A 25,880-nucleotide genomic window follows, 5' to 3' on the forward strand; every position below is an offset into this window, starting at 1 on the left:
ATTCTGATTCATGTTGTGTGTGTGTAGCAGGGATCAGCATTACAAGTGTAAATGGGAGGTTTTTTAATGACCCGCTCACATAGAAAAAAGGTCTCCACTCTGTTCATAGTCAGAAATGCAACGTGTGAGAGAAGCTTCATAAAGTAATGACGTTACATTTTGGAGTGGTAACGAGCGCGGAGTAATCTGACTATCATGTGGAGCATCAGTGGGGTTCACCTGTGGAGGGTCTGTGATTGGAGAGGCTTGCGCTTCACCCCGCCCCCCCGGCGCGCTGCCCGCCTCCCCAAACCCAGAGCGCACACATCTCTTCACTTGCTTCTTCGACCCGCCGCATATTATGAGCTCCCTTCTCTCTGAGCGGACGCGTAACGATACAGATGGTTTCATTACGGCACCCCGCTTCATGCTGACCGAAACTGCTGCTGTTTAGGACAAATCTCCCCTACCCCCCCTCCTCCTGTTACCCGGTTGTGTTTTTTGGACGCGCCATGCAGATCCGCTGGTGGAGTTGTGGCATTCGGCTGGTGGCATGGACGTGGGTTTGGAGTCTGGCGGTGCTCGGAGCGTGGTGCATCCCCGCGAATGAAGGTAAAACGCGCACGGAGACACTTCGGGGGTTAATGACACCGCTGTGTGGTGGCATGACTGGGCTTTAATTGGCGCTGACAAGCGAGCGGTTAAAGGTCCGTGTTGTACCTCTGGTGCCTCAGACCTGTCGGTCTCCTCCAGGCTCGCCACACGGTTCCGTCGTCTCCTGAGGTCGCCTATAAAATAAATATGTACAGATAATGTTTATGACACCTGTGTCCCACAAATGTGTAAAGACTGTATGTTCCGAAACGGTAAAGGCTGAGATAAAAAAGGACCTTTGATCAGGACATACGTCTCTCCAGATAACCGGTCCTTGGAGGACTTGGCTGGCGGCGCCGACAGACGCACAGTGCGCTGCGAAAACCACTGTACACATCTTAAACACAATCATGTGCGGGGTGTAAGGTGCTCACACTGTTGGGCACTTTATATTGTTTATGATAAAATAAAATAAAATCACAAGATGAGGTCACATTTCATTGACTTGGCTTTGTGGCACAGTGAGCTTTAATTGACCTCAGGGTTTCCCCCTCCTATAATAAAAATGGGAACTTGCGGGCTTTTATTGCGATGGTTCTCTTTATTCCCCTTTGAGATTCTTTTGTCTTTAGGTATTCTGTATTTAAAGATGCTGACTGACTCAGTTCAACTTCTGAATCCTGTTAACATGTATGTCAGTGAGTTCACAGCTCGCACTTATCCTGTTGTTGATATGAACACTTTCATGATTCTGGCGCATTCATTTCCATATGCGCGCAGAGCAAACTGTCAACTAATCATTTTACATCTCAGCTGAACTAACGCACCTGCATTTCCCCCTGCTAGATATCAAATTTGGATGTGTGCAATGTGGATTAAAAAAACAAAGGGAAACACTGTATGAAACTCTGTCAAATATTGTTTCCCACGCTATTGTCCGCAGCCTGAGCAGCAGCATTTTAATAGCTGGAGATGAATGCCATTGTTTGGGGGGCTATTAGACAGCATCATCCGGGAAAGAAAGAAACATTCATCAACCTGCTTATTCTTCACATGGCAGATTTATTTGGGCAAAGTTTAGATTCACAAAAGTGGTTCCCCAAAGTGTGACCATGGGATGCTCTGGGATCCTGGAGCGGTTTGCAGGGCATATAGAATAGTTAAAGGTTAGCCAGAATGTGTAGGTTACCTCTTTGTGTCTGTGTCTGCTGAATTAGATTATCATGCCTGGGGTTTGGGCGTTTATATTTGAGCTCTATGGGATAAATGTTGCTTTATTTGCTGGTGCAAAGTGGCATATAAGTTCTACAGAGAAGTGAAAAGTTCTTTAAAATCACCTGAAAGACGAATTTTACTTTAAATCTATCCAACGCAATCTCTCATGAGGTTTGTTGTCTGCAGCAGCGATGCCTGTAGTTTGAAATACTTGCATTCCTGCCTTGTTAAAGCCGAGCTGTAGGCCCTGAGAATTGCGAATCAATGGGAGACTGGATCAGAAGTTTGTGTTTTGACTGCAGTGAATGAAAAGAGAAAGAAGTCGTGAAAAAACATCCACATCTGAGCTCTCGTAAAATTAGTCGTTTGTTATCACACCTGTCTTGTTTTGCTGTGCAGCATCACACATCGGTTCTGTTTTGTCTTTGTCAGATTTCACTGAACTTCTGCTCAACAAAACACATAAAATTCAACTGTTAAACACCTCACCCCTCAAGGAGTTTGAGCCAGAGGCTGCCATTCGACTCAAATTTTACATTCATTTGCTCCATATTTGCATTGCAGTGGATAATCAAACACTGCATGCATAATTGGAGAAAAGGGTGAATCCCATAATTAAAATAGCCGCTATTCTCTCATTGGGCTAATTTATTGTAATTGAAAAAGTAAGATTAAACCACTTTTTCAGCTCCTTTTAGACATCTTGGAGGAATCACTGGGGATTTTGGCCACTTACCCAATCTCAATTTTTGTCCTAATGGGAGAGTAACATTCTATCAGGCTACATGCTGATGTGTCCTCACATTACACAGCAGAATTACCTCATATGACTGTCTTTCACGTTTCATTTGCATATGTTTGTTGCCGGAATTGAAGTTAAACAAGTGATGAAACAAGTCCTGATCCTACATTTCGCAGTCAGGACATTTATCCTGAAGTGGAGCTCCACCACTCACGAATGATATCAAGGACACACCGTGCCACCTTGATTAATTTCCTTTCTTGCTAATCCATTCTTATTTAAATGGATCCATTTGAGAACATCCTGATGCAGAGCCAGATGCCTCACATCTGTTTTTAGAGATTCTCTTTGTTTTCGATTATTAATAATGTCTGAGTAATGAGGGGTGTGCGAGCTGACACTTCAAGGAGTTTAAAACCCACCACTTTGCCTTTTTGTTAGTTGTGGTGTTGACCGAATGATGATAATGACAGAAATACATGTCCACCTGCTTGCCCGTGCGTCAGTGTGTGAGAGTGAGTACAGGTGAGTCAGCCCAGTGCGATCCGAGCAAACGTATATGCCACAATCAAACATGAGGAGGCACAGAGAGGGAGAAAAGGACCAAAGAGGCAAATGTGTTGAGGAAATTACATGGTTTATACTTTAACCACTAGTCTCAGAAATAGAAGGTAAGAAGTGGTTTCAGACAAGATTGTATTAGGGATCACTGGGGTCGAGCTGGCACTTAAACTCACCACTTACGAGAGCGCTAAAAGTGTGCCGTTGGAGTTAAATAGCAACCCCGTCACTCTCGGTTCAGATTACCATTTAAAATGATTTTATAAATATTTTCCAGGCTGAAAAAATCCACTTACTCTTCAAGATATTTAAAATATTTTGAGTATCTTTAACATCCTTACAAGACTTTAAATCATTCACTCAATGGTGATGAGTTTTAATAATAAGTTGTGCAGATCGTCATGGCTGAGCTGTAACTTGTTAGGTGGTTTGATCCTCAGAGAGCGTGAGAGACGGAGTGAAAGAGGTAACGTATCCCTTATGATCTAGTTCAGCATCACTTATCTCTTCTTTATGGCCTAATTAGATGTCTAATCGCCTCCTAAGGACATCTTTTATTATTCTCTGCAGAGCAGTGGAGACAGTAAGACTAGTGTAGTGTGCGTGTGTGTGTGTGTGTGTGTGTGTGTGTGTGTGTGTGTGTGTTGGGAGGGGTTGCCGAGCGAGCGCGTCTCAGTTGGTGAACTAGCTTCCGCCTCATGTTTTGTTCAGCTTACTCCACCTTCTCACTGCAAATGTCTGTTCTTCTGTTGACACTAGGGTTAGGGTTGATCTGAGGATCGGCTGTTTTATAGCATGGCTTATCATAGTGCTGGACATATTGTACTCGACAGCTGCTTTAAGACGTGGATGGTATTTAGGAGATTAAACCTGTGGATGATTGATTGAATCTCTCTGCAGTATTGGTGTTTGCTCTGTATCAATGTTACTCTCCAGTCGAAGCTTCAAACGGCAGCAAGAAAGTCAGCAGGATTCTCACTGGGTTTTACCAACTTGGTGCTTTATTAGACACAAGGGAAGAAAGAGGAAAACACCTAGTAATGTGCAGCCCTGTGTATTTTATAATGAGCGCTCACACGCAATTTTAAAACACATTTTTTGTCGGTTCATGTAGGAAAAGCACTGATGCATCCATTCCCATAATGTCAGTTGTGTCAATGGTGTGAAATCCACACTCGTTGCCATAGATGGGGCATTGGTCAGGTGTCGCAGTCCTTTGACAGACTTATGTTTGTATGAAAAATGTTTTGAATATGCATTTGAATATTCTGGATTGTTGGGCACCTTTCTTGTAAGTGTGATCGCATTTTATCCCAGGATTTGTCAGCTTAGTGGGCCATGTTATGTCGACAGCTGTGATCGGACAGTGGTTAGAAACCCTTTATATCAGGGGAGAGTGCCTGAACCCTGTCCCTCAACTTCGCATACCATTAGAATAACCCAGAAGTGACAGCATGCTGTTGCTAATTAGAGTAAGACTACATCACATGAGTTGAGTGAGTTCACCATGGGTGATGTAGGTGTAGACAAACCTAAACAGCTTATAATACAGAGAAATGTCCGATCTTCTAAGGGTCCCCTGTTTAGTTCGGTTCAATCGAACTCAAGTTTGTTTGCCCCCTAAGTGTGTTTCATTTGGGCAGGTGTGAACACAGGAATCGCACTCGGGTGTGCACCAAAACAACCAGACCCAGACCTTCTTGAAGAGTGGTCTTGGACCGGTTACAAATGAACTCTGGTGCAGTTCGTTTGTGGTGAGAACATGTTCCGACCTCGATCTGAAATCCTCCTGTACTGCCTTAATATGCACATTCAGCACATCCAATGCATCAAAACATTGTTTTCTAGTTGGAGCCGCGCCTCGTTTTCAAACTGTATGGTTTGACTAAAATGAACAATGACAGCAATATAGTCCACAATGAGCAGCGCTAAAATCAACCTGCGTAGTTGTCCCTCCATTGTGACATTAGAAAGTGTCACATTTATTTTGCAAGTGTACTCTTCTTCAACATTTTGATTACTTCCTGGATTTTCCCCGCATGGAAATTCTGACCAATCAAGAGCAGCTTTCTCACGCAAGGCATTTGATCTGGTCCACTTGTAAATGCTGCCGTGAGAACATGAACCAACTATAGGCAATTATACAACTTTGTATCAAAATGCGTTCCTGATTCGGACCAAAGTAAGACAACTCTAGGTCTGAAAGCACCCTAAGAAGCGGTCATTTTCCATCACCTGGTTTGGTTTTAAATGTCTTGCTTGAAGCTCCCAACTAATTTGTATCCTTGTAAAATTGAAGTGAAGTTTGAAGTATGTAGCAAGGGAATAAAACAGCAAATGTATTTTATTCTAAAGGGAGATTTCTAAGACTACTTAGCATGCTACAGATACTACTTTGCTTCTATTAGTGATGTGCTCAAATGTCTCACTCCTTATCTTCTACCATTACGTGGAGACAAGCAGCTTGACAATGTGTCATTCACTTGGACTTTCTATTTTATTGTTTGAGTACACACTGTGTCAGACTCAGATCAAGCTTAACGTTATCACACTTGAGATAAAGAAAGCTGAACCCCGGCCTGACAAAACTTGAGTCATATTTATGACAGTGCACGTCATGTCAGGGCGAACTCAGACAAGTTTTGAAGCTGTTGCAAGACAGCCTAAAATGAGATACACCACATGTCCACTGATGCGATTTACTGTGTGCAGCGTCTGTGAAAATGCTATCAAGGAATTTGTCACTCTTTGTAACCTGCTGAAGAAATATCATCTGCTAACTGAACCACACTTTGGACTCGAGGCTTCATTCTGTGAAGCTTTAGTCCTGAGCCGCCAAAGAAACAGTTGCAGCCTGAGGACACGCTCGCTGCTTTGACTTTTAAAGTGTGGTAAACTGTCCAAAAACTCCTCTGGGAGCTCACAGTTGTCTCTCTGAGATGCACTTTTGACAACAACTTTGTGACTTTGTTGTAGAAGAAGCATTTGGACGCACTGTTAGGGAAGATAACGCAGAACTCCCGAGACTACCACTGTCACCAGTACTGGAAATATGTTTCCAGGAGTGTAGTGGTCAGGTCACTTGACAGTTTTCATCTGAAAGGCTGGGAAAGGAGGATTGTGGGGATCAGTTTGAGCTTAGACCATTGTTAAAGGTATATTCCACCCACAAAATGACAGTTTGTGTATCAGTTACCCCGTGTTACCTTGAATTCATGAGGTAAACTGTTTTTCGTGCATGCCTCATTCTTTGAACTCTGCTCAATGGAATGCACAAGCAGAGTTTAAAGGCACACACTTGCCATACTTGGTGCTACTCATATGCATATTTTTAAATAGTAAATGCATGTTTTTGGGAAGCACTGAGCACACGATTGAATAAGTAAGACTTAGATTATACTTTGTTAGATATTAGAAAAAGTAAAAAAAAAAAAAGAAGTGAAAATTAGCACAAAAAAATAAATAAATAAAAGTTAAACAAAAAAACAGGAAATGACCTGAAAGAAGGGCTAAAATAAAATAAAAATAATAATGAAAAATAATAAAATTATCATTCCAAACATACAGTGTGTATATTTTTTATTCATTTTAATTCTTATAAATATATTTAATTATAATAATTATACATAAAATTTCCTGGACATTTTTTTTTTTGTTATATAATTTACTAAATATTCTCTCTCTCTCTCTCTTTGCTAATTTCTTACACCTTTTCATAATTTCTTGCAATCTGCAGGATGTTTTATTCCAAATTGCTGATTGCTTTTTTTTTTTTTTTCTTAAAGAATTCAAACCATTTGCTCAGCGATCAAAAATACTTGTCAAAGGTGTCTGAAAGCAGCACAAGAAAAGTGATGTCACTCCGGGTTTCAAAGACTTGCTTGGAGTGTTGATTTGGGCAGCAGTTGTTTGTCAAAAAAAAAAGAGTGTACTTAGCTAAGAGCTGCCATTCTTAATAAAACACTCCATACCGTGTTATGTCAACTCTGACTCATGAAGTGGCATTTAAACTACTTTTGAGATTTCACACGCTTCATTTAAAACCAGTTTAGTATGTTATACAAGTAGAAAGTGCTCATTACTCTGTGGGGGAGAAATGGAATAGAAATTATTGTATGATACAGCACCTGTCTTAGACTTGGTCTGTGGAGCAGATCTGTACAGGTTAAAAGTAATATTTTTTAATTCTTAGTTTGTGGATAAGATTGTGTCAGTCCTCAAAACTACAAACTTCACATCAGTCAGCCTTTGTGATGCACCTCGAACAGTTTGACCTTCATTAGATGAATACTTGTTAGATTATGAAAGGTTTTATCTGAGTCTCATTTGTTGATGAGAAAAAAACATTGCTCAAAGTGCACTTCTATCATTTCAAGCTAGGTTACAGGTTAAAGAGGTCAGCTTCTCAGTACATTATTGATTTGATTTTCCTTTTTGTTTTGGTCTGTACTTAAGACTGTCTGTGTTTTTAATCTTTAACAGTGAACCTGCTGGATTCCCGCTCTGTGATTGGAGACCTAGGATGGGTGGCCTATCCCAAGAATGGGGTGAGTTTAACCATTTTACTTTACAGCCGTTGTGGTGACACCTTGATACTGTCATTTCTTGATTGGTTCTCTTTGTTTTAAGACACAGTTAATACATCTTTTAACAGTTGTACCCTCGTTCATGCTCAGTGGAGCAAGACAGCAAACTAGCTTGACGACATGGCCAAACGCAAGTATGGCGCTGAATATATTAAACTGTGTGGACCTGGAACTAATGACTAAGGAGAAATCTGGAAGCCGTGGTCGGACCAGTTGGGAATCACTGTCTTATGGCATGAAAGCGCACCAAAGCTACATAGTTCAAACATCTTTGCAGTCTTTGAGAATATTCATTAAACCCAGTAACCCCTTCAGCAATGATCAAAACTATGCAGACGCGCCCCAAAACTGTATCCACTATCCACTTGTAAGCACAGTTCAAGTAGTTTAAGTTGTATGCCCACTTTCTGTGTTTGATGAGAGACACCTGTGACACCCAAGTACAGGCTCTTCATTTGTTTTATCAAGGTTGCAGGTTGTGTCATTTCCAAGAACTCTCAGTTCATTATCAGGGTCAATTGAATTCATGAATAAGATATTGAAAGTCACCATGGAATATTATTATTCTCAAGCCAGGAATTGAGTTTCCATTTCCAAGTATTCCCATGGTGAAGGCTAATTAGAGAATGAGTTACACGAGTTGGTGCTATAAAGTGTATTTTAATGAAAGAGAACAGTTTTTAAGAAATGTATTAATGGACTTTCAACTCTACCTCGACGCATGAGACAGTTGTTGACAGACGAATTTGCCACCTTGCCTCGGAAAAATTAAATTCCCCAACCTCCAGGGGTTTGATAGTGCTGTGGCCATTTTAAACGGGAAATAATTTGTGCATCCATTCGATCCACATGGAAAAATCTCTCATATAATCCCGACTCCTGTTGGCAAATATGCAGCTATACACGCCGGACCAATAGTGCTGACCGTGGTGTTTTCTCAGCTCTGGGTATTCAAATCACGGCCCACTCCGTGGCTGTATGTAGATGGGAGCGATAGTGCTGACAAAAGCAGCTGTATGCGCAATCATATTAATGAAGATGTGATTATGGTGTGTGGTTTCTACAATGCAACTGCATAAATAACTGCATTCAGGGTGGACGGAGGGAGAGAAAAGAAAAGACGTGATAAGGCAATGTAAGGACCTCATAATGACATCCTGTCTTATTAGCTGTCATGTTTTTATTCAGCTACAGTTGGTGATTAAAATGTCTTTTTTTTCTCCTCTATTGAACTTGATGTGTGACACTGAAATGACATGTCTGACAAAAAATATACTTTTTTCCCTGTGTGGCATTTTCAATAACAGACGTTATCGTCGTCAGCCATTATAATTCCTATCATGTTTAGCATTTATACGACAGAACCCAATCTGCAGTATGCACTGGCACGCTCTCCCTGCACACTCACACTTGGCAGCAGCAGCAGTCTTCCATGGCTAAATAAGATGTTGAGGAGGCACGGAAGTTTCTATTTTTTTCTTTGTCTCATGTTCCAGATGGTTTGTTTCATCCCTTGTTTTCTCCTCCTCCACCCCTCCTCCATCCCCATCATCATCTCTCCTCTCATTCTTCACTTTTTTTTTCTGGCTCAGCTCCCATCCTTCCCTGTCCCCAAACATTCATTTTCCTCCTTATCCCCGTTTTCTTCTCATTCTTGTCATCTGCTTGTCTTTTTATCTCACCATCGTCTTTCCGCGGCTTTCCTCTCCCAAAGCTTCAGCGTGCTTTGAAAGTTCTTGAAACACGCATTTAAGCAAAAAGGAGATGGAGTAAAATAAGGGATTTAGAAAGTGTTTGAAATTTGATGGATGACCTTGAAATGTTGTGACACATTTCAATGAACAGCATGACGCTGACATAGTAGCTTGAATGTGAAGACTGTAGATTGTAAAACATGAATGTTTTGGTTTGAGAGCTTAAGTTGTCACTGGAAACCCTTCTCTCCTCATCTATGATGAGCTCCTTGAATTTTAGTATTTAGAGTTTCTCTCTATTTATACACAAATACAATATAAACTGAAATTATGAAGGCCTTAAGAAGTGGCCCGTTTATGCCTCTGCGCCAGTGACAGTCGTGGTCGGAGGCATTATGTTCACGAGTTGTCCTTCCCATTCTCATGAATTTAATAGCACAAGAACGCCTCGAGTGAATTGCCTTGAATTTGGCACAAACGTCCACTTGGACTCAAAGATCATCGGTCAAAGGTCACTGTGACCTCACAATACATGTTTTTGCCTTAATTTAAGAATTCATACGCTAATAATGACAACATTTCACACAAATATCTAACAGGATAAAATGGTGAAGTGGTAATATTTTAAATCCAAGAGGCCAATGGTCAACTGTGAAATCATAATGCTTCAATTATTATTATGATTTTTATTCAATGCCATAACTTTGTAAGAGAAGGGGAGACATTTGGTCAAATACCAAATTGGTGACCGTAATCTTGGGTGTCCACCTTATAACTATGCTGACTGTATAGAGCATTTTAATGTTAGTAAACAGTATGACCTTTTTTGGTGGGCGGGGCTTAGCTGGAGGCAAAATGGTTCTCCACAGACATTAGTTAGCGCTGGCTAGCAAGTTCTGTTGGCTTGCTTCAGACAATGGAGGAAGTTGATACAAGTGGCGCATTTGGAAATATTCATTCCAAGTGCCGGAGCACACTCTGGCACAAGCTGGACCATTCATAAATTTGGAGCGCTGTCAGAATGTACCGTTTTGTTATCCAAACTACCGCATTCTTAGAGCAGCAGAGCGCCTAGCGGAGTGAATGTGTGATTAACTTAACCGTTCGTTAATTCATATAGAAATATAACACTCCTTTTCTTCAACCAACAGGGCTCTCATTTTAGTGTAGAATGTCAGACCGAATTTACAAATGCTCCATGTCAGGTCACTCACTCTCTAGGGCCACAAGTGTTGAATAAGTAAACACTGACCAACAGTCCCAGACTGGCCGACCCGTATGCTCTCACTCAGTGGATGAATGATCTGACAGGATTGCTAAAGGTGGGATGGCCAGCTTTGTGGTTGATTACTATGCCAATCTTACAAAGGAGGACGACACTTGAACAGTTTCCTCCAGTTTGTTTTGCTATCGAAGCTAACGTTAGCTAATGCGCTAAAAAGTTAGTGTTACAGAGAAACTGAATATTCCTCTTAATACCTCTCCAGTGTCTGATTAGGGGGACATGATAACCCTTAATACACATAACATTATTCATCCCTACAACAGTAAATACTTTTCTCCTAACCTGATATGAAGTGTGTGTTGCACATGTGAGCATTTTTGATGATCACCTCCGTCCAGTCCTTTCGTCTTATCGCATTTAACCATAGTTGTCTTTGTTTTTGTTGATGGGCAGTGGCAGCTGGTATGTGATACATTTTCAAGCCATGACTGCCTCTATTCCAACACAATAAGATGACATTTTAAGACTCCAGTGTAGCCTACAGCCCTGTGGTGGCGAGTCATGTTTTGCCTCCAGCTAATAAAATGACGTCATTGTGACGTCAGCCCTAAAAGGGTCTATAGATCCTCTGTGCTGCAGAGTTGAAGATGTGTGTGAAGCATCCATGTTTTGGAATATGTAGCTTCTTTGCACCAACACCCATATTTGAAGCACTGTCTGCTGTCATGGTAACATATGAGTCTGGACAGACATAGATGTAAACTGCAACTTGAGCAGTTCACAGAAGCATACAGCCGCAAGGCGGTAACTCTAGTTTAAAATTTAATTCAGACGACTGTCTTGAAGTTATAGCTAGCAGGAGGCAGAAGTATATGTTTTGCCTTGAGGCCCTCTAGTAGGTTATTCTGGCCGTGTGGAGACAGGTGTGGTGTGAGACAGAGGTGGAGAGCGTTAAAGAGAGATGGAGAGCTGCAGACACTAAGTAACAGCTTCATGGACAAGGACTGTCAAAGAAGACTCGGAAGAAAAATCCCTGTGACCTCAAGAATAAAAGTCTCCTTGAATACAAGTTGTCATATGCAGCACGAAGACAATGATAAACTGCAGAAAGAGACAAGTATGTCAAAAGCAGAATTAGCTTTGTCTCCTTGCTATTTGTCATTGACAGCAGCAGAGCTGATTAAGTTGGTGAGGGTTTGGTGAGGGTTTAGGACGGAGACAAAAGAAAAGAGAGAAATAGTTGTGTACGGATTTTGATGCTATTAATTAGCACTTGGGTAGAGTTAGAATGTTGGTTAGTATTCGTAAGTTATTTCACTGATGCAGAGAAAAAAAAAGACGATTAGGAAGAAACTATCCACCAAAGTAAAAGACAGTTCCTTGAGGCTCTACATTTCTGTTGGTTAATTCAAGTTTGCATCCTTAGCATTAACATCAAGAGAGACAAAAACATGACAATTAAGGACAAATCAAGGACTATTTGACTGTGAACCCTTTGTCATGTAGTACCTCCATTACTTCCTGTTTCCACCGCATTGGAGGAGTGCTTGTTCATAGAATAAGTGGGCCGCTGATCATGTGCAATTTGGTGGATGCTTTTATCTGCTGCTACCTCAGGCATCTTCAGGGGACAAGAATATAGTAGGAAAAGCCAGGAAAGACGGTGCCATTAAAAGAATGAATCCCATGATATGGATTATTTTACTGTCCATTTATCTCCATTACCTTCCATTTGGCTCCGTCTTTTTCTGAGCATTAGCAGACAGTGTCCACTGAGCCTGTAAAGACCCTGACGTGGCCGAACTCAAAGAACTGAGCACTGACAAAGACTGACTGATGAAATGTGTTGTGTCACCTTTCGTCACCTCAGTTCTTCTGTCGAGAGCTTCATCAGAAGAAAACACAAAGACTGTGGCTGATGGCTAGCTGACGGCTCACATGCACCACGCTCCGAGTCTGCACGAGAGGAAAAAGTCCGTAGAAAACCTAGAGACTCAGCATTGTACAAAGACAGACAAGTACACACCACTGTGAATCTGTTAAAATGGGCTTGATACATGCTAAGAATATGAACTGAGAATATGTCTGTCCACAAGTTGACAATGGCACTGTGAATTTTTTTTGTTTTCGCTTTGCCTGCTTGCACTTTTCCCCAGGGCTGAGCGATTTGAGGAGACCATCTAATTGTGATTCCGTAAAATGTCAGGAAATAGTGAAAATTGTTTATCTCTATTTCCCAGAGTCCCAGGTGTCGTCTTCAAATGTCTTGTGTTGTCGAAGGAACAGTTCCAAAGATATTGTTCAGTTTACTGTTGTATAAAACAGAGAAAGGCAGCAAATCCTCACATTGGAGAAACTGCAACCAGGGAATAGTTTGTATTTCTGCTTTTAAAATATGACTTAAACAATAATTGATTATTGAAATTGCTGACAGTCTCTGATGACTAATGGAATAATCATTGCAGCTATAATTTACATGCCAAGCCTCTCGTTTTTCCCAGGTGACTCGCTTTTCATTGCCCTCCCTCGGTTTCTTCCAAGGGTCCCAATTCTATTGTATTTCTCCCATTTTATTACCAATTTTCACACATTTTTCTCTTCTTTTGTTAGCACACTATGTTTCTGGCAGTGTTTCCTCCTTGTTGGCACACAGCCAGCTGAAACTGCTCCAGGTTAGAATTCTTTCAGTGTTTATTGTTGAGAAGGTTTTTACAGGGAGCTGAGTTATCTGCAGAGAAACTGAATAAAGCAGTTTGACGTTACAAAACAATGTTTTTCCTACGCTGTTTGGCACCTCGCTGCTATCCCAGTGCCTACTTTTGTGTGCTCACCTTATTTCTGATCCAGACGTTCGGCAGATTTTTACCATGAGTGGAATTATCCACAGAGGTCTTATCCTCTCCACAACAAACACACCTGGTGATTTGAACTGGTAAAAACACTGAATAAAGCAGTTTCACGATCTTAAGTGCTATATCGTAGGCAGCTGGATTTGCCTGAGTTTCTTCAAGACCTTTCAACTCTCATCCAAGAGGCCTCCTTCCTTAGAACTGAAGAAACCTGAAGAAGACGAACTAAACCAGAACTGAAAAAGCCTCTTGGATGAGACGTGAAACACCTTTCAGAGACCCAAGCAAGTCCAGTTGCCTACAATAGAGCACCTAAGATTACCAAAACCCGGATGACTGAGAAAAACAAAAATGAATGCGTTTCTGAAGTTCTCGTTGAAGAGGGGCTGCGAACTACGGAGGCTGATGCCAAAACGTCAATGGCCCTTTCTAAAGCCAGTGCTGTACTGTACAGCAGTGGTTCCCAACTGGTGGGTCGTGGTCCAAAAGTGGGTCCTGGGTCCATAATCAGTGGACAGCATGGGACTAGCAAATGTGTCAAGTTTGTAAAAATACACTTTATTTTTAAGTACCATAAATTTCGAGCACAGAGCTTTTATTTTGAAGGCTGTTTTCTCCTGTAGAAGTGACTAACCGACAGCTACTTGACAGAGACCGCAAACAAGCTCAGCGACATGAAGCTGAATGTGTGAAACTGTGTGGACCTTGAACTAATGATGAAGGAGAAATCTGGACCCCGTGACTGGACCAGTTGGGAACCACTGCCGTACAGCACTGTAAGAACATGGTGGTGCAGCCTCCCTATGTAGATATAAACGGCTCGTTCTAAGGTGCCGAAAACACAATGATTCGTATTTTCGATTCAATTATACACTAAAGAAAACATACTTATTATAGTATACGCCATTTCTGCCAGTACATCTTCCTAAATCCTACACACTGGACCCTTAAGACGATGATGGATGATATGCTCAAACAACAATACCAAGTGTTGAACTGGGAGATTCTTACAACTCTATCTACCAGCTGTCTGTCTTCCACATTCGGCAAGTGCTGAGGTGCCTGGTGTAAGGTGATCAGCAAATCATTCAGCTCTACTTTCCACACGCTTTTTGGAAGAATAAAAAAAGAAGCAAAGCTAATAATAAGGTGAAATCACACTAAATCAGTGTGATTGGTTAGGCTGAGCAGCCATTCAGAAAGCTCTCTTTCATTGACCTTCCCTGATTCAGCACGTTCAGTTGCCAAAGTTTAAGGGCAAGCTAGTATCAAAGGTGCTGAACACGATACAAAAACTCTGGGCAGTGGTCAGCCACAGACACTCAACGATGGCCCAGTGACAGCTAACAGTTGGCTTGGTGTGTCAGGGCCCCTAACTGTCTGTCCCTAATGAGGAAGGGGAGCGGCTTAACAGTTTGAGCAGTGTTTGCTTAGAGATTTGTTGTGCTGCAGCTCATGTGCCATTTAGCAGACTTTTTCCCCCTCGTAGCACATTACAGTGCCATGCGAAAGAGAGACGAGGTGGGGGAAAAGGGACAGAAGAGGCGGAATACAAGGGAATGATGGGAATTAGCTGGAAAAGGTTTGAAAGGATGAAGAGGGGGGGAGGACAGAAGCAGAAATCGGGGACAAGGATGAAGACAGGAAGTCAGGAGCTGCAAATTGAGGGGGTTGATGGAGAAAGGGGGGAGCGGTCGAACAGTGTTTCTAGGTTAGACTTATGATTGGATAATTAAAGCAAGAATAGAGGACACACAGAGGGAAAATGATGATAGACATGGATGACATGAAAAGGCAGAGGAATGAGGCTCGAGGAGAGGGGTGTTGGATTGAATGAGATGGAGGGGGGGAGGGGAGGAAGAGGAGGGGTGTTCATGTATGGATAAGGAGCGAGAGGGACAGTTCTATCACAGTGTCATGACGGTCAGCGGTAATGGGTGGTAATAATAAGTTGGAGACAGCTTTATAGACTTAGAGCCGCGAGGGCACTCAGCACAGCCACGGGGAGTCTGCTGAGGGATGTGACACGCGGACACACACACGCACACCCACACACATTGTAGTCAACAAAACAAACACACACACTAATGAGGAGTTAGAAGGATGCCTGTAGGGACAGTTTAGTGCGGGGAGGGATGTGGAGAGGAGGTGATGCAGAGGTGAAAGAAAGGTTAGGACTGTGTGAGCACGTCTGAGAGGACTGAAATTAAGAGCCTCTGATTATAGGCCTCTGACCAAAACTCTTAATCTGTGGGCTTTTTGATTGCACACACGGAGGCCTCAATTCACCCAAATCATACTGACAAAATATATTGCTAGTGGTAAAAAGCCATTAGGGGTGCGAATCGCCAAAGGACTCACGATACGATATTATCACGATACTTAGGTATGATATCATTGTGATATGCTTAGTATTGCAATATTTAACGATTTATTACCTTTTTTTCCAACTGCAAATTATTTCTCCAAAGGAAAACTTTATCAGCATCAGTTTTACCTCATACGTTTTCAGTCTGTTCATCTGATTTTAATCATTTTTCTTGCAGCAAAATGTGACGCAAAGCAGACAGACTGACCAACACTTTCATAAAACCCATCATAAATGCTGCATATAGCTGACAAACTGAACTGTTGACAGATTTAACACACTTCACATGCAGGGATCCCACTAACTGAATGGCAACACCAATGTTAGTAGCACTGTCTGTTACAACCACAGTCCCCCATTATTGTTCTGGGTGTTGCAGAAGGTCTGCAATGGTTGCGACTTTCGTGCACTGCTCTAGTTTGAAGAATGTGAGACAGCAGTCGCCAGTCTTCGGTGAGATAATGTGTCGTTATAGTCACATATGAATCCACTGACCTTAAAATCCAGACGTCACAAGTTAATGCCAGCCCTTCTCAGCTTTATGCTTCACTTCTCTGTAGAGCTTGGGTACGGCTGTATCAGTGACAAGACATCAGGGCGGAGTCACATACCTGCGTTCCCAAACATGTAACAAAAGCCTTTGTTTTCGTACACTGTATGGGCGCAGATCTTTGCACATGAAGTAGGTGATGGACTGTGTTATTTTCTTCGCTCTCTCGGAGTTGGATGGTAAATTTGTCGAGCTATGTGTGTCCAGTGTTGGTTGTTTTTTTCACCAAAGTGGGTTTAGCGTTAGCTTGGCCGTCAGTGGTTAAGACTATCTTTGGATGGTGGAGTGTGAGGTGAGCCCATTTGTTCGTAGTATACCCAGAGGTTTTCATTCTCATATGACACTGCTTGCAAATTGCACGTGTCTTATCCAAGTCCTCCTTTCCTTCCATGTTAAAAAATCCCAAATAAGTCCAGACATTTGATTTATATGCAGACGATGCATTTCTGTTTTCCGTCTCGAACTTCATGCCAAATGCTGCTAACTGAGACCCTCGCCAGGGGGGGGAGGGGAAACAAAAACATCAGCACTGTCTAGTGGACCGGGAAAAAAATGTTTTTCTTATTCTAGTACAAAAAGTTGTATCAAAATGTGTATTCCCAAAAATGAGTAATGTATAGAATAAAAGATCGATACTTGGCGTCCGTGTATCGATACAATATCACCACGCAAAATACTGCAGTACTATGTTGTATCGATTTTCCCCCCACCCCTACTAGCAATGCAGGTAGATTTGGTTTTATGTGTCAATGAGTTGAGATATTCGCTTGTGAAAAATGCTGCGAAAATGTGAGCAAATGAAATTTAGTTCAAGTTGCTCAAAGCGTTTTAAAGACACCATTGTCCCGCTTACGGAGGATAATTCACATTCCTTGCCGTCAACGATTTACATAGCAGCTGCCCACAGCAAACTGTGCATTTTTTGAGTAACTGGGATATTATGGTAAATCCTAAAGTATCTGTATGGCTAGAAAGCACCAAGGATGACTGGAAATATGTGTTTTTCTTGGAATTTGGATTGCCATTTTAGACAGAGGTTGTGTTGTATTAAAGTGGCGTGGTCACACTGAAGGTGTCAATATCACATTTTTAAATAAAATAAACGGTACATTGCGCTACAGAATCATTGAGAGAAGAGGCAAAGCAGAGATAGATTAACTGTAACGAGAATGACTGCACAAGTAGTTATTAGGTATTAGTGCATGCTTTTGTTTCTAGTGTGTCACATTAGCATGGGTGGTCCTGACCCTGCAGTGTTACTATGTTGCTCTCTGCACTGAGCTTTGGGTTTGACCTCTGAGGCCACCTAATACCATGTACAGTACTTTTAAAGATCCCTTGGAATAAGCACTTGCAATAAAGCAGCTCATTCCTGGAAAACCCATGCTTAAAGTCAGCACAATCCTGTCTGCCCGTGCCTTCTGTACCAATCACTATTTTCTCTATTAATGATAGAACATATTTTATACTTCAGCGATCTCATTTCAAGCCTTGTTTTACAAGAAAATACATCAATAAAGTATGGATATCATTTCATGGATCCTTTAAAGTAAAGGTGTGAAACCGTTGCTAACTTTGATGTAAGTTAGCGCGTTTCATTGCTCTTTTCAAAGGGTGTTTACTACAGATTGCTCCTGTTTCATCATTGCTTGATGAAAGAGTTAGTTTAAGCAAGTGTCATGTCAATTTACATTAGTAGTCAAACACGGTTAGTGCAGTAGAGCTGCAGACAACCACACTTTATACACACATACTGAACCCATTTGGTTCCAGGCAAAACTAGAGAAGGTCGTCTTTTGAACTCCCTGCTGGGCTACCAGTAATGATTGGTGTGTGTGTGTGTGTGTGTGTGTGTGTGTGTGTGTGTGTGTGTGTGTGTGTATGTGTGTGTTAAGCTGTGTAAAGCTCGGAGCAGGCTGGTGGATCTGTGTGATCTAACCAGTAAGAGGCTTAATGTCTGCACTGGGACTGACTGGGCTGGGGTCTGGGAGAGATAGGGACTCAGTCACACACAAGCACCCATGGGATCTGTCTTTGCATCTGCATTGTGCTTGTAAGGACCCCCATTATGCATTGACTGTAACCCTCACCTAGTCTAACCTTAACTCTTAAACGAAGTGTCAACCCTCAAACAGCCTTTTGAAGAACTGAGGCAGGTTGTCCTTTCTCTCAAGGCCTGAAACTCAAAGTGGTCCTTTCAAAGCTCAAAGCACAAGAGTATAAACACACACTATGCTTTTTTTCATTCACAAAATGGCTCAGAAACTGTATGATAATACCCAGAAAACAAAAGAGGCAGACTAAAGCAGGGAGGGATTGGGGGGGGGGGAAATAGACAGATGGAGAAGATGACAGAGGGAAGAGAGAGTAAAGACAAAGACAGAAGGTTGTACACAACGGCTACAGCGAGGATTGATTAATATGGGCTATTAAGCTATAACACCAGATCATAGTCTGGTCCCTCTGGCCATATTACAGTGACATGATGAAGCGCCTGTATTAGCCATGGGAGAGTGCTAGTGATGCAGATAATAGCCACGTCCCACGAGACCTGCAGAGGGAATTAATGCTGCTGTCTGACACACACACAGGCATGGATGCAGATGCTCACACACATGCACACACACAAGCTTGAACACTGACAGGATCATTTACATATGTGCACACACACACACACAGGACTGGATACACACACACACACTTTATAGAGGTATGGCTATACAGTATGCACAGATGAGCACACCTTTAAGTGCACATTAATTCTTTTTTTTTGCTGACAAGAGTTCCTCCCCTCATTCATGGTAAGCGCATATATATCCCCTATAACACTATCTCATTCTTTTCTGTCTGTCGCAATAGGAGGAAACGAGGTGGAAGGGATGAGGATTATTCTGCTATCTATACCTAGCCACACACACACACACACACACACACACACACACACACACACACATACACACCCCTTCTAAAATTTCCTTGCCACTGTTAAGCCTTTTAAAAAAGGTTCATTTCTACATTGTCATGGTTCTTGATTCTCTATATATCTGGGTGCTATTTGAAATTTTCTGATACTAGCACGGATACCTTTGCCATACTTATCTATTCTGATCCCTAAATTGAGGAATGCTACAGCTTAAGCAGATGTTCTTCCTCAAACAAATGGAGTCAAAGCTCTCAAATGGTAAACAGTGTCTAAACAGCCAGTCTGAAATTCTGATTTTAATCTAAAATTGTCTGATCAAAGACTGTAAAGAATTCAAACTAGAGCAAATGGGAAGTTTGTCTTTTCATAAAACGTGGCTGTCTGTGCAGCAGAAAGATGCAAAAACTTTTGAAATTGGTGCTACATGACCAGAGAAAACAGAGGAAAAGGGATGTGACATTCACTTTTGCTCAAGAGGTAGAAAACCTACAATTTCTAGAATGCACTGCACCACACAGAACCAATTAACACTTCCTCTGGTGGATCACATAACGTGAGTTGCGTGACGGAAAACAACATGGCGGCTGGCTGGTAACAAATGATCATGTAATATAGCTTCCGATTTAACAATACAGGAAACAGTGTGGCCCCCACTGCCTGTTCATAAACTCTCACATTACAGCCAAACAGTGCACTAAAATATGCTTCTGAAGACATTTTAGGCAGGAAATAGGTAATGTTGTGTCTATTTCTGTAGTGTCCACTGCAAATCCACTGAATGTGTACAGTCTATGGGCAAAACATGTGAGAGACGTGTCGAGAAGTGCAGTGTAGGCAATCAGAGGCAGAGTAGGGCGGGTCTTGCCAAGAAAAGCCAATAGTGAAAGCAGCAAGCAGAATAAACTGAAGAATTAGTTTGCGATGTCATTCGGAAGTGCTTCGTGCCCGTCGTCTACATGCCTCGGTGTGGTGCTGGCGTCAGTCACATTACTTATCCTCAGTTTTATTATCCATAGACCGCAGAAAAAAAAGTCAGCTGCAGTTCCGAGCTTTTCCATGGGAGAAATAGCTTGTAACTTTTTTGGAACGCTACCACACTACTCTGTCAATTAATTAACTTCGCTCCTGAAAACCTATTTGACTCCGAAAGTAGTGACGTAAATTTGTAAATTTGTAGCGTTGCTACTTGTATTGACGCTACCACCCAATACTATATATTATCCACACTGCTATGCTACAAAGCTGGATGAAAATCGGCAGAGTATTCCTGTAAAGATTAAATCAGTGTTTCCAAACATCTAGGTGTCTCTAATGTGTTAGCAGTTCCACAAAAGAGACCTTTCCCCTTCAGAATTCTCAAACACTTTTATTTTACTAAATGTCTGACCCCTAGGTTTGGAAACGCTAGACTAAACTACCTAGGTGCATATAAAGTAGACAAACGTAGCTCCAACTGGACCAGCTCCTATATAAAGGCAAAATGCTGCTTATGCATGGAGGCATCAGTATTAACAATCTAATATAGTCAGGTATACTATATCAGTCCCAAAGGATGATACAGTGTAGAACAAGCACTTTTACTTTTGACACTTTAAGTACGATTTGCCACGTTTGTACTTTTACTTAAGAGGGATTTAGAATGCAGGAAGTTTACTTGTAATGGAGTATTTTTATGTTGTCATATTGGCTGTTTTACTAAGGTAAAGGAACTGTATACTTCTGCCAACTCTGTCTGTCAGCACCAAATAAAGTAATGAGTTTTATGATTCTGTTGTTTTACACTTCCCTCTTTTGTGCTCTCTCCTCATTAACCTCCCTCTCTGCCTCAGTGGGAAGAGATCGGGGAAGTAGACGAGGACTACGCTCCCATCCACACCTACCAGGTGTGCCGGGTCATGGAGCAGAACCAGAACAACTGGCTCCACACCAACTGGATCCTGACCGAGGGCGCCCAGCGGGTCTTCATCGAGCTCAAGTTCACCCTGAGAGACTGCAACAGCCTGCCCGGCGGGGTCGGGACCTGCAAGGAGACGTTTAACATGTATTACTATGAGACAGACGGGGCCGAGGAGGAAATGGAAGATGGAGAGATGAGCGATGGAACGGGGATGACGGAGGAGGAAGACAGGGCGTTGAAGGAGAGCAGATACATCAAAATTGACACCATAGCGGCTGATGAGAGCTTCACCGAGCTGGACCTGGGGGACCGGGTCATGAAGCTTAACACTGAAGTCCGTGATTTGGGTCCCTTGACTCAGAAGGGCGTCTACTTGGCGTTTCAGGATTTGGGGGCCTGTATTGCTTTGGTCTCAGTGAGGGTTTTCTACAAACGCTGCCCGTTTCTGGTGAAGAGTTTGGCCGAGTTTCCCGACACCATCCCGGGCTCAGAGGCCTCGCAGCTGGTGGAGGTTGTGGGCCGCTGCGTCAATAACTCCCTGCCTTTATACGAGCCTCCCAGGATGCATTGCAGCACAGAGGGAGAATGGCTGGTGCCCATTGGGAAGTGTGTGTGCCAGCCGGGGTTTGAGGAAATCAACGGATCCTGTCAAGGTAAGACTGAGGAGTGTGTGTACTGAGGAAAACAGTTAGTTGATCAGTTATTGAATCAATTGAAAATTAGTCTGATTAAAAAAAATAGATATCAAACAAAAGTGGTAAAACAATTCTTATATGTAAGAATTTCCCCCTTTTTCTATCATCATCTAGTGGTCATATTTTTGGTCTGTTCAGGCTGGTGAGTGCACATGCCTGTGTGTTTGCTCTGGGTTGCAATCTTCATCCTGTTTGTTTATTTTTATATCCATGCACATGTTTGTTTTTAGTATTGTGTGCCTGAGTGTGTGCACAGATCTGTTTTATTCTTCTGCAAAGAGTGTTTCTTGCTGTGTGTGTGTGTGTGTGTGTGTGTGTGTGTGTTTCTCCCTAGCTTAGTGGAGGGTATTCCCCCGAGCCCCCGCAGCACTTTGCTGCTCTCATACAGCCGCTGTTCTGCTCCGACTCAAGCCCAAACATTCCCACCGCCGACCTTAACTGCCATTTCCACGGGCACCCAGGGCCTCTCTATTTTTCTCTCCTTCACTCCTCTCCAATCTTCCCCTGCGCTGTCTTTAAATTACTCAATTTTCAGACTTGCACACTAGACTCTACTTGTGCAACCGAGAGCGGCTCTGAGTGGCATGGTGAAATTTCAGAAAAATTCCAGAGAACAGTTTTTCAGCGGCATACAGTTGTGTGGTACAGTGCTTTGAAATGTGTGATTATGTGGTGGCTCTCAGGTGTTTCATCTCTTCATACAATGGCCTGCAGATCAGGTGTCAGCCTTAAGCGATGAACTGAAAGATAGGCCTCGGATACTCAACTACAGACGGCCAACTGTTGAACACTGCATGCAGATATTAACTTCATTGTGTATGAGTGATCATGTACATGCAGTATAATACATCTGAATCCTATAATCTATTTAACAAAACAAGTCCTTGTCCTCTTCAGTTTCAACTGCGATCCTGCGTCCTCATATGAGGACATTACCGTTTGGGTTTGCTGCACCTTATACTTCATTCTGTCTGGTGTCCTCATTTATGGTCACTTTATTGTGCTAACTGCTGGAAGCAAAATTGGAATTTGTTAATTGGATTAAAAAACAAGATGGCAGCCATCACTGCCAAGTCAAGCGAAATTTATACTTCTGTGTTGAATTGACACCTACCTACAGCGTAGCCTGACGTGCACCTCCCCACAAACCGAACCACACATCCCGGCGTTGCACACTTCCTGTCTTGTTTTGTAAGCTGAAACCATTTCCCTCAGTGGAAATTAAACTTTTATTTACTTTAATTCCACAGATAAGAAACAATACATTGTGGAGACAATAAAACCCCCACAAGAGTAGCATTTTTGAGATTTTTCCTGGCTTCATAGGAGTAGAGGAAATCTCTGCTCGTTGCTAGGCTAATTTATACAATGTAAAATGCCATAGGCTTGTGCTAATAACGTTAGCATGTTATATTTGTTTGAAGAACGTGTTTAGTATAAGACAGTTGTTTTGTCAGTGAGCCTTGTGAGTTGTAATGGAGCCAAATTTTGTAACATTACCTTTGTTAAATGTTGCTGTTGTCCCTGGCGTCATGAGTAGAGAAAAAGTCTGCTAGCTGCTAGGCTAATTTATGCAATTTAAAATACCATAGGATTGTGCTAAAAATATTAGCATGTTGTATTTGTCCTACAGAAAGAAAGGACATTTCTAGCTATCGAGCAAGGAATTGTTGTAGATATTGTCTTGTAGATATGTTGCACTGTTTGCAATTTTGTTTTAGCGAAGCCTTGTTCAAGCATTAATATGAAAAGTTTTAAACAGTTTTAGACTTGAACAGTGACGCATCAAATGCTTGAGTTACAAAACACTGAACAAATGTTGCATTGTGTGTTATTTTCTTTCTACACAACAATGTTCAGGCATTGAAATGAGCAGTTCTGTACTTTATTACACACTAATGACTATTAAAAATAAACGCATTGTCCCCATATGACAAGACAGTGCTTAGTTTCTTTGCTTGTTTTGTTGTTGTTGTCGTTGTTGTTTTATACCTATCAGGTCCGACTAATCCCAAATAAGGAAGAGAAATTAAAAATGCATGCCAAACAAGAGCTCACATCTCAAAAGGCTTGTATTAATATACCAGCTATTGTGCCACAAAGCCTGTATGATTGCATAAACTGGACACTGGTTTTAATGTTAGTCTGGTTGGTAGTGTGTATGGCAGCAGTCGTTTCAGGGAGCACTCCTCAAATCTGATTTTCCAATGACTTCATCACGCACTGCCTCCAGAAGTAACTCTCAGCCTGTTAGAACCAGCACCTCTCTGCTTACTATCAGTTTATTATAATCAGATGGTAAAACATAGCAGCTGTGTAACAAAGTGCGCACTATCTCTAGCTTAACTTCGTCAGACACGGAGTCTCTGTGGGGAGATCATTAGGAAATAGCTGTCAGTGTGCCACTGGCCTGCCTGGAGTCATACTGCCACAGACTGTACAGTCACACACACTGTTACAGATCTGTGGCTGACGAGGCTAAAAAAAAAAAAGAAGGTGTTCTGGTGTTCAGCAGTAATACACGAGAGTTTACGCTTAACTGTGTGTGTCAGGGCTGCGTAACAACAGGGTGTAGTTATGAGTATTAAAAAACACCAACTAAAATTGGGCAGATAAGGAAAGGAGCATGTTTGAGGGTGTCATGCACGGTACATGAGACCACCACTGCATGAATACTTTATAGACTTGTACCTTTCTGTATTAGCATGCATAATGGCTCTGTAGCGACTGACAGGTGGCCTGTCACTCAGTCAGTTGGTCAGAACACCCACCATCTTTGTCTAAATTGAAATATCTCAACAACTATCCAAATGGATTGGCATGGAGTTTATACAGATGTTAAAGGAATACTTAACACCCAGATGACCATTTGTATATCAGTTACTCACCCTGTGTTACGATGGATTTGTTAAAAAAACAATGCTCTTCTTGCATGCCTCCAGTGAACAAAGAATCCAAAAACAGAAAAAAATTTTTTTGATGAATTGATGTCATAGGAGTCTGAATTTAACAACAGCGAAGCTATATCAAAACATCCCTTTACAAACCCTCACACAACTCGTGTAGTATAATTTATGTCTCATTTGTCCAGTGGTGCTCAGTATTTCTCAAACAAGACAGTCCTTTACATTTTTATGCTCTTTTCAAAGCCAGACTCCATTGACAAAAACAGTAATTTTACCTCGCTGAACATGGGAGCTGCTGGTCTACCACTGCTTTATTTTTAGTTTGTTTGTGTTATTGTGTGACTTTGGTGAATACGAACCAACACTTAAAAACACCAAAGTCACAAAATAACCCAAAACAAACTAACCAATTGAGGCAGTGGTAAAATTACTGTTTTTGTCAATGGAGTCTGGCTTTGAAGAGAACATAGGTAAGTTTTACCTTTAGTTCAGAAAGGGCTGCCTATTTAAGAATTACTGAGCATACAGCTGGATAAATGAGACTTTGATTACTCTGCACGAGTTGTGGGAGAGTTTGTAAACAGATGTTTTGATGTAGTTTTGCTGTTATCAAACATGGACCCCGTTAACTTTAATTCATTGAGAATTTTCTTTGTTTTTTGGATTCCTTTGTCACCAAAAGCATGCAAGAAAAACAAAATTTTCTAAACAAATTCAGCATAAAACAGGGTGAGTAATTGATATACAAATGGTCATTCTAGAGGGTGAAGCATTCCTTTAAAGCTCCCCAGAGGATGAATCCTAAAAGCGAATTTTGCTCTACCACCATGCCATGGGGCTGACGCTTGTGGTTCAGACTGAATTATCAATCTCTACATATCTGTAACTGCTGCGTATATCATCATGTTTTTTGGTACAGATAATCATGTCCTCCTTAGGATGATGATGATACCTTAACATTTAATGTAGCGCCATCTTCAGGTTGAAATTTTTATTTGTCCGATACTTCAATTCATGTGCAAGTACCTGCAAAGTTAATGACACTCCCATCACTGTTAGCTGTACTTTATGTTTCGTGCTAATTAGCAAACATGAG

General features: G+C 41.8%; 1 protein-coding gene across 1 annotated transcript in view; it reads left to right on the forward strand.

Annotated features, from left to right (window-relative positions):
• Positions 1-334: 334 nt before the first annotated feature.
• The window catches only part of epha5 (EPH receptor A5), a 106,590-nt gene continuing 81,044 nt past the window's right edge, over positions 335-25,880 (forward strand). The window contains exons 1-3 of the mRNA XM_033646744.2: positions 335-591; positions 7,574-7,638; positions 21,116-21,836. Of these exons, the coding sequence (XP_033502635.2) occupies positions 492-591; positions 7,574-7,638; positions 21,116-21,836 (886 nt within the window). The 5' untranslated portion in view covers positions 335-491. The remainder of the gene's footprint in view (positions 592-7,573; positions 7,639-21,115; positions 21,837-25,880) is intronic.

The sequence above is a fragment of the Epinephelus lanceolatus genome, chromosome 19 (genome assembly GCF_041903045.1).
Source record: "Epinephelus lanceolatus isolate andai-2023 chromosome 19, ASM4190304v1, whole genome shotgun sequence".
NCBI classification, from domain to species: Eukaryota; Metazoa; Chordata; class Actinopteri; order Perciformes; family Serranidae; genus Epinephelus; species Epinephelus lanceolatus.